The 15,822-nt window shown below is 38.9% G+C and overlaps 1 protein-coding gene across 2 annotated transcripts in view; it reads right to left on the minus strand.

Moving 5' to 3' along the window:
- Positions 1-2,468: 2,468 nt before the first annotated feature.
- Positions 2,469-15,822, minus strand: part of ctu1 (cytosolic thiouridylase subunit 1 homolog (S. pombe)) — a 29,328-nt gene continuing 15,974 nt past the window's right edge. For both annotated transcript variants that reach the window (XM_063034319.1, XM_063034320.1), the window contains 2 exons: positions 9,007-9,514; positions 2,469-8,077 (listed from right to left, as the gene is read on the minus strand). In XM_063034319.1, the coding sequence (XP_062890389.1) occupies positions 7,548-8,077; positions 9,007-9,502 (1,026 nt within the window). In that variant the 5' untranslated portion in view covers positions 9,503-9,514 and the 3' untranslated portion in view covers positions 2,469-7,547. The remainder of the gene's footprint in view (positions 8,078-9,006; positions 9,515-15,822) is intronic.

Here is a 15,822-nt window from a genome sequence, read left to right on the forward strand (position 1 = left end):
AGGATATCTTCCACTCAATATATTCCAGATCACCTTTCCTCTCTGTTGTCCAAAACGAGATGGTACACAAAAGATTGTGAAATATTGTAAACGTGCAAGACATTTTTTCCAGAGGGGTTTGAGTGAAGGATATGAATTCTAAATACAAATGGGCTTACCATATCCCTGCCTTGGTGCAGTTGACAGACCAACCATCTACGCCTAGCTGTCTTGCTTGTTCCCATCCACTGTTCCCCTGCTTGCTTAACCTATCACCCTCATGATGCACCTTTTTAAGAACATGGCATGCAATCATTTTTTTTTGGTTCATATACTCTGTTCTAGACTAATGACCATGTATCTCTCTTCAGCAGCACTTCCATTCATTCCCCACCCTCCTAGTTCTGCAGCAAAATTGAAATTGATCTTGACCTACTACATAGAATAGTTCGTTTTACACATTGTCATCATAAAATATATTACCACCCTCACCCAAATGTTTTCCTCCCTTCCACTTCTGCCCTGTGCTTTGTTCTCCTTCCATTCTCCAAACTAATCACTTTCCCATTCCTCCTCTTTCCTTGTACTAATCTCTTTTCCCTATTCATCTAACACTACTCTTCATCACCTACTTCTGTCTACCTCATTACTAGCTTCCTTCCCAATCATTTACCCCCATTCTTCTAATCCTGTTATGTAATGAATATCAATTTCAGATATGCAATGCCATAGTGATTAACACTTAATTAACTGCTCTGAGAATATGGGCAAGTCCAAAAACTGAACGGCTGTAGAGATAAGTTCAAAAGTCAGACTGGCTAGATTTTTTTTTGTGATGTTGTATTTGGAGCAGAGATTTTATGCAATGCACACATGACCTCTATTATTTCGATATCTGTCTCCGCCATCACAAGGTATTTCCCAACACTGAACCTGTGTTCAATGTTTTCTCATGCGATGAAAATTATGAGATCAAATTACTTGAGATGCTGTAGAGCAGAGAACAACTTCTTGAGAAAGGTTTTCGCAGAAGGCAATTTTCTCTCAACAGGAACTGGAGATTAGACTTTCCAGTGACTACTGGAATTTGATCATTATATCTACTTACTGTCCCTTCTGCCCATCCCAACTTCCTTATTTAGTTCCATGCTCCACTTTCTTATCAGATTTTATCTTCCCTCTTTTGCCTCAACATATCTCCCAGGCTCTGATAGGTCTATTCTTCCCTCCTCCATTTGTCTATCACACCTTCTTACCTGGATCCACCGTCTCCTCATCTTGCCATCTCTCCTCCATCTTTCAGTCCACATGTGAGGTGGTATGGTAGCATAACAGTTAGCATAATTCTTTACATCGCCAGCTGTAAGATTGAGGTTCAATTCCCACCACTGTCTGTGAGGACTCTGTGACTGTATTGATTTTCTCCAAGTGCTCCATCCAGTTTACTCCCACATTCCAGAGTTAGGGTAAGCAAGTTCTGGGCATGCAACATTGTTGCTGGCAGCATGTGGGCTGCCCCCCAGCATATCCTTGATGCAAACAACATATTTCACTACATTTCAATGTACACATGATAAATAAAGCTAATCTAATCTTTAGATGAAACAGTTCAACCTGAAACATTTCCCTCCAGAGATGCTGCCTGACCTGGTGAGTTCTGAGTGAAGCATTAATGCCCATATGGACTGGGTGAGCCAAAAAGTCTAATTTTGGGGTAATTATTCCATCTATCACTAAGTGGAGTATGGATATGTTAAGCATCACACTGTCTCCTGATGATCAAGACAATTCAGGAAAGGAAGGTAGAATGTGCATACACAGTTAATCCGGTGGCTTTCTGCTACATCTGACCATTCAGCCTACAACGTCAGGAAGGCAGCTGTGAGTCAGTTGTTTTTGACACACAAATTTACCAGTTGCTATTACACTACAGACTTAGGGAGGGGAAGTTTAACAATTGCTGGGCAGACAGGAATTACACTTGACAGGGCAAGCAGCAACTGAACAGGTCAGGACTTCCCTATTCCTATGACAGTGGAAAACATTAAGATGACATGCAAAGACTGACTGAGGCCAGAACTGAGCTGCTGAATGCGTAGTGGTATTATATATTCAGAAAAAACTGGCACACCTTCTACATTCGGTTTGATATCAGCACCTCAAATGCAGCCTACCAGCAAAAATCAGACAAGAGCAAGCTCTTTTCTTACTCTAAAACTGGCTTCTATTCTAATTGCACCAAGAAGTGTGACAATTAGTGTAGAATAACAGCCTTGAACACAGTATGACTTTCACACTGCTTAAAATGCGAATTCCTGTGACAGTATCAGTTTGCAAACATCAGTGGTTACTGCTGTAGGATTCCAAAGATTTATTGAAAGTGTTGTTTAAAAATGCATATCTTTGTACACTGTCATGTGTACCTTTGTATTACATCACGGAACTATATGTAGTTTTAAGTTTTAGGTCATTGTGGAGATGAAATAGGGTAATACGGCAATCATGCAGTTCATTCCTTTTTACACATATTGTCCTTTTTTGCAGAACAAGACATTTATAACAGATGAAGATTCGAGATTCAAGTTTATTTATCAATGTACACCTATACAGTGAAATGCGTCATTTGCATTAACAACCAACACACTTCAAGGGTGTGCTGGGGGCAGCTCACATATTCCAGCGGCAACACAAATTGGCACCCGCCACTAGCAGCTTAGGTACATGTTAAAAAATACTTGCCCGCAACTGAGAATAAAATCCATCTGTATTTCCCAACCAATTACACTGACCTTCTCAATGGTTTTGTAATTTCTTTACTAAATCAGTACAAATATATGAACAAATATTGAGCTATATAGGGCTATATCATCAGAGGAGCAGTGGGTATTTTTAAACATCACAAATAGAAAGTTTATGGTATCAGCTGATTATTAGCAGTACTGACTAGGTTTGCTTTGATGTCATATAGATGTAGAGGCTGGTTTGAAATGTAGGCAACATAAAATACTTGACTCAATTCATTAAATTATTTTAATAAAATAAATCCAGATGTCAATTAGCATAATACAAAACTAAATTGGTAAACTTTGTACTGAGTTAAACACACAATGTAGAATCATACCAGACTGTCTTGCCAGGGTAGTGTTCAGTGTGGATATCATTGTAAACCATTAATCCCCAAATCACTAAACCACCACACCCTACTCTTTTATACCAGAGCCAAAACATTTCAATTAGGTTATTTCTGCAAAAACAGAAAAGACCTTAAAAATCAAAGGTATTTTCCTCATTTACCTAGTTATGAACATTGATCCAAATTTTAATTTGCCCATACGTCCAAGTATGGAAAGGACTGGACAGTTCTTTGCTGAAGCACTTCCAAACCATATTCTGCAGTCTATGGTGTTCCAGTACCAGTCACAAGAGAGGACTAGAAGGAATACATGGTTATCAAGGAGAAAAATAGAAGTTATGAGAACCTTATATACTGAGTTGATAAAACAGCCAGTCAAATGCCGTCTAATACTTGCTCAGCTAATGCAGTACATAACCCAAGAAACCAACAGAAAACAGTGGAAACAGTCATCTGGTCTGTCAGCATCTGTAGAAAAGAAACTAATGTTTCAAGTTGAAGACCCTTCATCAGAACTGGCAAAGTATGAAAAAACACAAAAGTTTACATTTGCTGAGAGGATGGTAAAGGGGTAAATAAGACAAAGGAAATATTTCTGATAAGGCCAGGCCTTGGAAAGTCAGGGTTAAAATCTGCTCGTCTTTTCATAAGACATTGCCAACTTCTATAGTGTTTCCAACATTTCATGTTTTATTTCAGATTTCTGCCATTGACAGTTTTATATTTCAATAAATAGCCTAGACCCACCAACATTCAGATTAATCTACCTCCCCTCCAAAAGCAGCCTTACTCCAAATCAATTCAAACCACGCTTGAGGTCTTGTGTGCATAGAGTGAACTGCAGAACACCCTAATGGCTCAGAAAGGAAGGGGATGGGGAGAGAAGAGATGACAGGAGGTTCGTTTGTTAGGGGAATAGAAAGGAGGTTCTATGGACAAGAATGAATTTCCTGGATGGTTTGTCGTCTCCCAGGTCAGCAGCATCTTGGATCGAGTCCTCAGCATTCTCAGCAAGAGGGAGGGTGAGCACGCAGAGATTGTGGTCCACATCAATACCAATGACATGCGTAGGATGGGTAACAAGGTACTGCAAACTGAGTTCAGGGAGTTAGGTGCTAAAGGATAGGTTATCCAGGATTGTGATCTTAGGATTGCTATCCATGTCTTGTGCTAGTGAGACCAGAAATAGGAAGATCATACAGTTTAACATGTGGCCAAGGAGTTGTGCAGGAGGGAGGGCTTTAGTTTTGTTTTGGATCCTTGGGCTCTTTTCAAGGGAAGGTGGAATGTGTACAAAACAGATGGTTTGCACCTGAACTGAGGGAGGGAGCTAATATCCTCGCAGGAAGGTTTGCTAATGCTGCACGGTGGGGGGGGGGGGGCCGTTGGTGGTGAGGGAAACCGAGTGCCAGAACAGATAGTGAAGAGGTTGTGGAGAAAGATGTTGTTAAGCCTACATACACCGTCAGGTATCGAAAGGTTGAGCGTGGTGGGGCAAATATTCTGAACCACATATATTTAAATGCAAGGAGTATTGTAGGAAAGGCTGACAAGCTTAGGGCATGGGTCAGCACATGGAATTACGGCATTGTAGCCATTAATGAGACTTGGTCGCAGGAGGGGAAGGACTAGCAGCTCAGTGTTTCACGGTTCTGTTGTTTTAAACCTGAGAGAGTGGGAGGGATTAGAGGGGGAGGAGTGGCATTACTAGTCAAGAAAAATAGCACAGCAGTGTTCAGACAGGGCAGACTGGAGAGTGCATTTAGTGAGGCTTTATGAGTAGAACTGAGGAATAAGAAAGGTATGACTACAATAATAAAGATTATACTATAGACCACCCAACATTCCACAGGATTTAGAGGATCAAAAACATAGGGTTGTGATAGTAGGTGATTTTAAACTTTCCATATATTGACTGGTACTCCCATACTATAAAAAGACTAGATGGGATAGAGCTTGTCAAATGTGTTCAGCTAAGTTTCCTTAATCAGTACATAGAAGTCCCAATGACAGAGTGTGAAATACTTTGTCTACTACAAGGAATGAGACAGGGCAGGTGACAGAAGTTTGTGTAGGGGAATATTTTGCATCTAGTGACCACAATGCCATTAATGTTAAAGTAAATATGCAAAAAGATTGGTCTGGTTTGCAGGTTCAGATTCTAAACTGGAAAGGCCAATTTAGATGGTATCAGAAAAGACCTGGCAAGTGTGAATTTGGACAGGTTGTCTTCTGGCAAAGACGTACTTAGTAAGTGGGAGGCCTTCAAAAGTAATATTTTGATAGTACTGTCAAAATAAAAGGCAAGGATAACAGATTTAGGGAACATTGGCTTGAGAGATATTGAGGCCCTGGTTGAGAAAAAGGAGGTGCATAGCAGGTACTTGAGGAGAAGAAGAAATGCAAGAGAACACTTGAGGAAATCAGGAGAGCTAAAAGAAAACATGAGGTTGCTCCAGCAGACAAGTTGAAGGAGAATCCTAAAGGCTTCTACAGATATATTAAGAACAGATGGACAGTAAGGGACAAAATCGGTGCTTTGGAAGATCAGAGTGATAATCTATGTGTGGAGCCAAAATAGATGTGCGTGATCTTAAATTGATTTTTTGCATTCTATATTTACTCTGGAAATGGACACAAAGTCTATTGATGTGAGGCAATCGCAGTGGTGAGGTCATGGACCCTATACAGATTTCAGAGAGGTGTCTGCTGTCTCCAGACAAATTAGGGTGGATAAATCCACAAGGCCTGACAATGTGTCTCCCCAAGACCCTGTAGAAGACTAGTGCAGAAATTTAAAACCTCCTTAGCCACAGGTGGGATGCTGGAGGATAATGTTGTTCAGTTGCTTAAGAAAAGCTCCAAGAATAAGCCAGGAAATTATTGGCCAGTGAGCCTGACATCAATTGTGGGAAAGTTATTGGAAAGTATTCTAAAAGACTGAGTATACAAGTACTTGAAAAGACAGGGACTGATTAGGGATAGTCAACATGGCTTTATGCATGGCAAGTCATGTTTAACCAATCATATAGTATTTTATGAGGAAATTACCAGAAAAGTTGATGGAGGCAAGGCAGTAAATGTTGTCTACATGGGCTTGAGCAAGGCCTTTGACAAAGTCCTGTATGGGAGGTCGGTCAAGTAGGTTCAGTCACTTGTCATTCAAGATGAGATAGTAAATTGGATTGGACATTGGCTTCGTGGAAGAAGCCAGAGAGTTGTAGGTCGTTGCCCCTCTGACTGTTAGTTGGATGGGAGATTTGATACAGGTATACAAAATTATGAGGGGTATAGATTGGGTAAATACAAGTAGGCTTTTTCCATTGAGATTGAGTGAGACTAGAACTAAAGGTCATGGATTAAGTGTGGAAGTTGAAATGTTTAAGGTAACATGAGGGGAAACCACCTCACTCAGAGGATGGTGAGAATGTGGAATAAGCTCTCAGCGCAAATGGTGGATGCAGGGCCGATTTCAACATTTAAGAAAAATTTGGAGAGGTACATGGATGGGAGGTGTATGAAGGGCTATGGTCCCAGTGCAGGTCAATGGAACTAGGCAAATTGATAGTTTGGCATGGACTAAATGGGCTGAAGGCTCAGTGTCTGTGCTGTAGGGTTCTATGAATCTAACCACAAATCTCAGCAAGGTTAAGGATTTTAAGGATCTTAGTGCCAACAGTGTAATCTTTGAGTTTTTTTAGAAGAACAAATGCTAACATTAGGCACCCCAGGTACCAGAAGTCATGGCACTATTTGTTCTGGGTTCTTTGGCCCACCAACTATACAATTTATAGTTCCACCTCTGAGCAAATCTGCTAACTCCATTCGACCTAAACCAAAACCAGTGAGATAATGTTCTGGTTTTACTAAAACAGGAACAATATTCAGATTAACCAAGTTTAAATAGTATTCTCTTCCTAGAAGAGGAAATTTCATCATCTTGGGGTTATATTTGTTTTTAACTTCCTTTAATTACCTTAAAGCTTGGTATGCAAAGGCGTTCATAAACACAGATTTTCATAACATGGTGCAAATCATAAATTACCTTTCGATCAACTATTGCACTTGACCTTTATCTAATACTCAAAAATCTCTGCTTTTCAAGAAAAAAAACCCTGTACATTAGTTTTACTGTTCCATTATAAGAATTTTAGGCAAAGAACAGAATGGTGCTGGGTCCTCAGCAGCAGATTCCATCTCTCTTACAAAGATTACTCCAAATGTTTTAATGATAAATCCACTGTCCTTGCAATTTAACTTAATTAAAATTTTACTTCATAATATTGCAATGCTGGCAGACACCAACATGATAAAAATGCTTGATGCCAGCAATTCTATTCAGATTGGTAAAAGCACCTTCTTCAGAAAATGGCTAGTTAACATTTTAAGGCAGCTTTGGCCAAGTTATACAACTTAAACCTAGATGTCAAAGTACTCAGAAATCAACCACTCTTAACTTCTTCTTCTCTGCCTCAGTGAGTGGTTCCTTGTTTAGAAGTCGGCTATGCAGTTTTGCATGCTTGCCAATACCAAGTTTGGGAAGCCCACGGTTCAGTCCCTCCAAAAGAACACAAGCCTTGCAGAGCCCCTGACTAGAAATGTAACCACAGCGCACACAGGTGCCTTGCTTGGGCATCTTCACATCCTCTTTCACAGACAGGTTTTCACCAGAGTGAATCACATCCATAATAGCACTTGGTCGGATTGATTCCAGGTCTTTCAGGAAAGTACGGGCATAGCCCCGATATGCATTAGGAGAATACACACATTCAGTGGAGAAGTAGTCCAGTTTCTTGAAGTAAGCATACAGCACAATCTCTTTCTCATAAGCATATTTCAGTGGTTTGCAACGAGGAATTGCCCCTTCACTACCTGTAGTAATCGCAGTACAGCGACGTAGGCGAGCAATATCTCCTCGCAGGAAATTCATCAAGACTGTCTCAGCAATATCATCTGCGTTGTGACCTGGGTGTGAAGGGAATAAAAGGGTTATCTTCAACACACAGGCATGCTTGTTACTGAATGAATGTGCACGTCAGAAGTTCACAGGCTCATCCTTGAATTAAGACCAGCCAGACAACCAAATTATCACATTAACAAGGCAGGTTATGTAGAACTTAGGGAAAGCAGTGTTGGTGCAAAACATTGAATTAGCTGAGGATTGCCAGATTAATTGAATGTGTCCAAAATCATTTAAAAAATTCTCAAAAGCCTATTTGCTCAAATAACTTTTGTTGTGGCTATGTTAAAAGTTAACTGTGGAAAAACTTCATTAACCTTTGACAATTTTCTAAGTCTGTCCATTAATGCATAAACACTTACAAAGCTTTATATTATTCCTATTTATTCTTATAACACTATTTTCTCTAATCCAGATTTAATCCTTGTTCAATATCATGAATGATTTTCCAAAGTAAATCAAGTGCAAGATACCATTGTTAATCAATGGTCATTGGGTGTTGGATTTATACCAAAAAGCTTCTGAACAGCTGGTTTCCATCCACTTATGTGGGGAAGGAGTAAGCAAAGTGCAAGACAAAGGATGAGAATGATTTTTCCAATGAGCTTGGGAGTAAATCAAATAACTCTACACATTGAGTAGCTAGCATAAAATGAAAACCAGCAGAAATGTAGCTGATTATATTAAGAACAATAAGTCTGAACTAATAACAAAATATAAATGCTTTGGAACACTGATGGAGGAGAAAATGTATGCTAAGTCAATTATTCTGGGCTGAATCTTCTGAACAGAGAAGTGGATTTGATCAAAACATTTGAGAGGTAGAGATGGGTGAAATATTGCATTTCTTTTACGGTGAATATTTTGAAGTCATTTACAATGTATGTAAGTTTGTATGAATAGGCTGAGGTAAATATAGTTAGTTTTGCATTACCTGTGCAGACCTTGTCCACTTTTAGCATCATGGCACCACGATCAAGTGCTTGCCGTCTGAAGACCCCGCAGAATGTGCAGTTGTTCTTTAAACCAACTTTCTTCACAATCTGATCCATTGTCCAGCCATATAGCTCTTCATAGGAAATAATCTTGAGTGGCAGATCATACTGTTGTTGGTTTCTCTTTACCGTCTCTAAGGAGTCATCACGATAGCCACTAATACCTTCGTCCACAGAAAGCAACATCAGATTTAACCCATAATTATATCGATCATTTAAGACTTTCAAAATATGAGCCAAAACAGTTGAGTCTTTCCCACCAGAAGCCCCAATTCCAATAGTCTCTCCCTTCTGGAAAAGCTTTGCAGATATGATTGTTTGATGAATCTCCTCTTCAAAAGCCCAGAAAAAGCATTCTTTGCAAAGAGAATGTCCTGTTTTGGGACGCCTAAGGACTGCTGCCTTCTTTCCACAACTGTTGCAGTAAACAGGCATGTTGAAGCTGATCTGAAAGAACAAAAAAAAACTTATCAAAGTAAAATGGAGGTGGATTGCAAACACAATCATTTCCCATTCTATTACCAGCATTATTTTTATTGCAGACTATAATAACTAAAGTGATACAAATCTGGATTGTGGTCCCAGTATTCTTTAAACTTCAGATTAAGGAAAAGGCTAGGAAACCAAACAAAACAATTTATCCATTTTTGCATTTTGATCCAAGAAAAACCAAAAGAGGCTTGCTTTCCAAAATTTTGGACTAAAATTTGATTTGTTTGATATGGTGATCACTTTCGTGAATCAGTTCTGAATGTTATTTGCTTACTTTTATGTTTCTTTCCCTACATATTGGGTATTTGAGTTTTCTTTTCATAATGGGTTTTGTTGGGTTTCTTTATTCTATATATATATATATCTATATTTCCTATATTCAGTTTGTCCTATCTACCCCTCCCCCACTCTCCCTGCAATTTAAAACTGATTTATTTTCTCTTTTCACAGTTCTGACCAAGGGCCTTTGATCTGAAATGTTAACTTGATTTTTCTTTCCAAAGATACTGTCTGGTCTGCTCAGTTTCTAGTTTTTCTTTATTTCCTCAAAACCACCGCCACTCAAAAGCACAACCCTAATGTGTGGGCATTTTAATATTCAGTATTTTTATGAATGAACTACACAACCAATTAAACGACATAATCTAGACCCTAATCATAACTTTTTGTAAGAAACTGATTTTACTGGAAAATCTGTCAGGAAAACTGAGCTCTAAAAATCACAAAAATCATCAGATCTAAATGGCATAACAATTGGTATCAAAATGAAAAGAAATGCATTTCTAATCAACACTACAAGAAATCCCATTTTACCATTGGCAACCAACAATCCTAGATGCTGCAGAGAGCAGCAATAACATATAGAAATATATTAAAAAATCAAAACACATAACCTACAACATTGACTAGTTTTTGACAACTTCAGAATCAGGTTTATTATCATTGGCATGTGTCATGAAATTTGTTAATTTAGCAGCAGCAGTACAATGTAATACTTAATAATAGTGAGAAAAAGTAAAAGTATATACATCTATATGAATAGATTAAAATAGTGCAAAAACAGAAATAATATATATTTAAAAAGTAAGGTAGTGTTCAAGGGCTCAATGTCCACTTTAGGAATCGTACAGCAGAGGGAAAGAAGCTGTTCAGAATTGCTGAGTGTGTGCCTCCTTCACGACTGTAACAATGAGAAGAGGGCCTGCTCTGGGTGTTGGGGATCTTTAATAATGGATGTCTCTGAGGCACCACTCCTTGAAGAGATCTTGGATAACCAATCGATCAAAAACCAAAACAATACTGGAAGCAGCTAAAATATGTAAAATATTTTTTTAAAATATTAATTGCTTCCAAGCTTTCTCCCTGACATGCTCATTACTTTCAGCATTTTCTGCTTATGTCATTGAATCTTTAGTCAAGGCTACGATGCCCATCAAATCCTGCAAAGTGTTTATTAATATTAAAGGGATATGAGAAAATGGGAAAACACTTTAGATTAAGGTTACTACTCAAATTCTGTCTCAATTTGTGATATTATAATGAAATGATTATAGACTAAGGAATAGACTAGTAGTGAATACTTCTAATGGAAGCAGTTTTCTTGCAAATCACATTTTAAAATATACTTTACTGGGATAAATTTGCATTTTTCATATTAAAAGATGAGGACAGCTATGCAATTGATACAAAGAGGAAATGATCCTCTGATTTGCAATTCACTATCAGTGCTCATCCTTGGGATGAGTATAATAAATAAACGAGGAACCTTGGCATATGCTCCATATTACGGGCACCAAAACTCATGCTCAAAAATTCCTAACTTGATTTACACACTAAATTCAACATTTATTGTTATATGCTGGGGATATACAACAGCATGAAATTCCAAAGATCCACAAACCTCAGAACGAATTCCTTTTTGCCTCCATTATATAAGCAATTTGTTATGTTGAAACTACACTCCTTACTTCTTGGTTCCTCTACGAGGGGAAACACTGTCAGCACCTGTCAAACAGAATCTTATTGTTTCAATAAGATCACTTCTTGTTTTTCTTGACTCCATTAAGTGTAAACCTAATCTGTTCCAGCTTTCTGCTCAATTCAACCCATGCACTCCAGAAATCAACCATAAACTTTTAAAAGTGCCTTCAGTAAGAGTATAAATCTCTACATAGAGTCTATGTGTAGTCTCATCAATGTACAGAGCAAACATCCTCAGTTTCAAACTCCATGTTACAATAAGCGCCAACATTACATTTTGCCATCTGAACTTTGTGCTTCTTATACAAATAAAGTCACTGATGTCTTTCTGTAAACGTTTTACAATCTCTCTCTATTTAAACAAAATTATATTTTACTTTTCTTATTCTTCCTTCCAAAGTAAGTACTTGTATTTTCCTGTATTACATTCTATCTGCCTACTCTTTGCCAACACTAACCAAATATTCCCTCTGTATCCTTAATTTGCATTCCTATCTATCTTTATATCATCAGCAAATATGGCTTTAATACACTTGGTCTCTTCTACCATCATTAATATAAATTGTAAATACTCAACGTGGATTATAACTACCCAACTCTACTTTGTCAATTTGCTAACCCTCCATTATCCTATCTTGTGTCATAACCAACTTCTTATTTTTGAAGTGTTCTAAATTCAGCCCAAGTTTCTCTTTAAATACAGATGGAACATTTTTTTCCTGAGATCGTGAGTCTTTGCAACTTGCTTCCGCAAAAGGTGAAGGAAGCAGAACCTCTGCCTCATTTTGAAAGAGATTAACGATAAGCAAGGTGATGAAAAGTTGCTATGGATGGACAGGATGCGAATTGATGTTACAAAGAGATCATTAAACGAGGAAGCAGACAGAGCCCTGTTTTTAATTTGTACATGTTTGTACAAGCTTCAACAAAATTTATCAGAAACCATTCCTTTCCATGAAAGCACTACTTCACTGTACTATAATTTTCTAAAATACCCCACTATCACTTTTTTTAAAATAATGAATTTCAACATTTACCCTATTACAATGCCAAGCTAGGTGGTCTATAGTTTCTTGCTCTCTATCCTTTTTACTTCATTATTCATGAGTGCTTACATTCACAATTTTCCAATTCATTCAAACTTTGAGGATTGGAAGATCATGACAATTGCATCTACCATCTCCAAAGCCATTAATGCCCAAGGACGTGGGTCACTGGTTCGGAAGGCCTCACCCCATTACTTTTATATTTTTATCTTTCAATCCTATTACCCTTTACAGTAATGATAGTGATTTTATTTATTTATTGAGATACAACACAGAATAGGCCCTTCAAGCTGTGGCATCCAGCATTCCCCCCATTTAACCGAGCTCAGTGATTTCCCAATGGGGGCAGCACCCTCCCCCCACCAAGGGGGCATTAGGGGAAATAGAAGTCTTTGGGGTGTGTTCAATATTCTTGGGGGTCAGGGAGGGTGGGTGGTAAGCAGTACCCTAACTGAGGCATGAGACCTGGCTGACCATTAGTACAGCAGGCACTTCCCCAAAATAATAGAGGAAGAGCCCACTGGAACACAGAAAGAACCATAGCCTCCTCTACTGTCAAGCTGAAGCCACGTTCAGGTTGGAGGAACACCTTATATTCTGTCTGGGTAGCCTCCAACCTGATGGCATGAACATTGACTTCTCTAACTTCCGCTAATGCCCCACCTCCCCTTGTACCCCATCTGTTATTTATTTTATTATTATTAATAATTTTTTTTTCTCCCTCTGTCCCTCTCACCATACTCCTTGCCCATCCTCTGGGCTTCCCTCCTCCCCCTTTCTTTCTCTCTAGGCCTCCTGTCCCATGATCCTCTCATATCCCCTTTGCCAATCTACTTTCCAGCTCTTAGCTTCATCCCTCCCCTTCCTGTCTTCTCCTATCATTTCGGACCTCCCCCTCCCACTTTCAAATCTTTTACTATCTCTTCTTTCAGTTAGTCCTGACGAAGGGTCTCGGCCCAAAACATCGACTGTACCTCTTCCAATAGATGCTGCCTGGCCTGTTGCGTTCACCAGCAATTTTTATGTGTGTTGCTTGAAATTCCAGCATCTGCAGTTTTCCTCGTCTCTACAGGCGGTGAGCACTCGTTGTTAAATGCACCTGAAACTCAGCAATCTCATCTGACCTTACCAACCAATAGACAACCAGGGTGCTCAACAGTTCCCATCACTCGTGCAAAGAACGAGTTCATGCAATTTAACAGTTGGTAAGTTGATTACACACTCGCAACAGATCTACAGAAAACAGGTCATACAATAATACAGTGCTGGTCAGAACCAAATGGAGGAACACAGCCAGTGAACCTGCCAACCCCGAGATTCCTCTTCAGGTGTTCAAAGTGACCTTGGCTTCACATCTGCAGTCAGGAACCATCTTTGGGGATTATGAGACCTTACATGATTGGTCAATCACACTAATTGGAATAGTATAAAGGCAGCTTGCTGAACACCAGCTCTATTCCAATCTGAATCCTTGTCAACATAATTTTTGCTGTTATGATAGTCTTCATCTTTGCCTCGCTTTTCCTTTGCGTGCCACTACCATTGTACAATCCACGTCAACTTGCTACTGTCGTCAACATCCGATAGGCATTCCCAGTTTGTGTTAATTTTTAAATTTAATTTAGCTCTGTTAATGATGGATAAGTATGTATGCCGCGATCTCTGTGAGCCTGAAGGCAGTGAAGCCTAGAATTCTAATCTTGCTAAGGAAAAGAAACTACAGAAAGTGCATAAATACAACGTTACACACCTGGAGTATGGTTTTATTCTGTTCCTGTCAGATCAGCAATGCCCCATGTTTCTTATTTGTAATACTGTACTGTCTAAAACTATCAAGATTGCAGGAACACTTCCGTAAAAGACACCCTGAAAAGACTACTCATGGTATTATTCAGCTCCAGAAGATGAAAGGAGCATTTGAATAGTATTGCACATTTGAGTCATTTGCCAAGAAAGCTAAAAAAAAGACCTTGATAGTGGTCTCACTGCTTCCTATAATATTTCCAAAATGATAGCAAATTGTGGAAATCTCATACAATTGGCGAAAGATTAATAATGCCTGCTGTATCAGAAGTGCTCAACACTGTTCTCATAATGGATATCAGTACTTTAAAAATCAATTCCTCTGAGTAATAACTCTACAGCTGGTCATATTGATGAAATGAATGAAGACATTGAGTATTAACTATGCACAGAGCCACAAAAAACAGAATTTGGGATACAACTGGATGAGTCAACTATGCGAGATGAAGTAGTGCTAATGGCATATGTATGGTTTATCAAAAACAGAAAAGTTATGAAGAGGTTCCCTTTTGTAAAAAGCTAAAAACAGATATTAACGGAGAATCGATTTATGACAAGCTTAAAATGTCCTATGTTGAGGATAAAAGTATTCTGATTAGGAACGTGATTTCTCATGCAACAGATGGCGCACCATATATTGCAAGTCACCATACTGATTTAGTGGAATTTCTTTTTTCCATAAATGCCAAGACTGTTTGCAATCCATTGTGTAATTCATCGTCAACATCTTGCTGCCAAAAACTACAGCCAGAGACTTTTTTTTCAAGCATGACTTGTAATATCTATCAACAAAATTAAAGCAATTCCAGTAAAGAGCAGATTATTTTGTCAGTTATGCCAAGGTAATGACGAAGAATGTGAACAGTTGATGATTTGACAGCAGCTGTCAAAAGGCTGCTGCTTAAAACATTTATTTGATCTTTAGACACAGTGGGTGAAGTTTTGCTCGAAGTCAACAAGAGCTTGGGAAACAAGATTGAACTTCTACATGGAGATGTGGTATACCTAGCCCCAGGGGTCCCCAACCATTTTTGCATTGTGGACCGGTTTATTATTGACAATATTCTTGGACCGGCCGATCGGGCGGGGGGGGGGGGGGGCGTGTAGGGTTGCCAACGAACAAGAGTAGCTGTCAAATATATTGGGTTTACCCAAAGAATGACTACAATGACCATGAAGCCTTGCACGGGCACCAGTGCACATGCGTGACTTGTGCATGTGTGTACGTGCCCATTTTTTTCTACAACTCGTCTTTTGTGATTCTGTTCGGGGGGGGGGGGGGTGCTGTTAATCACAACCGGAATATAGGTGATAAGTGGCTAATACACTTCAATTTCATTCCTAAAAGGGTTTATCTAACGAATTTAATATTAAACACACAGCACATATTTTCCTCGCATGAACATAGTGATAAGTCAATTATCAGGGGAGGAC

Source organism: Mobula hypostoma, chromosome 27 (assembly GCF_963921235.1).
Source record: "Mobula hypostoma chromosome 27, sMobHyp1.1, whole genome shotgun sequence".
Classification (NCBI taxonomy): Eukaryota; Metazoa; Chordata; class Chondrichthyes; order Myliobatiformes; family Myliobatidae; genus Mobula; species Mobula hypostoma.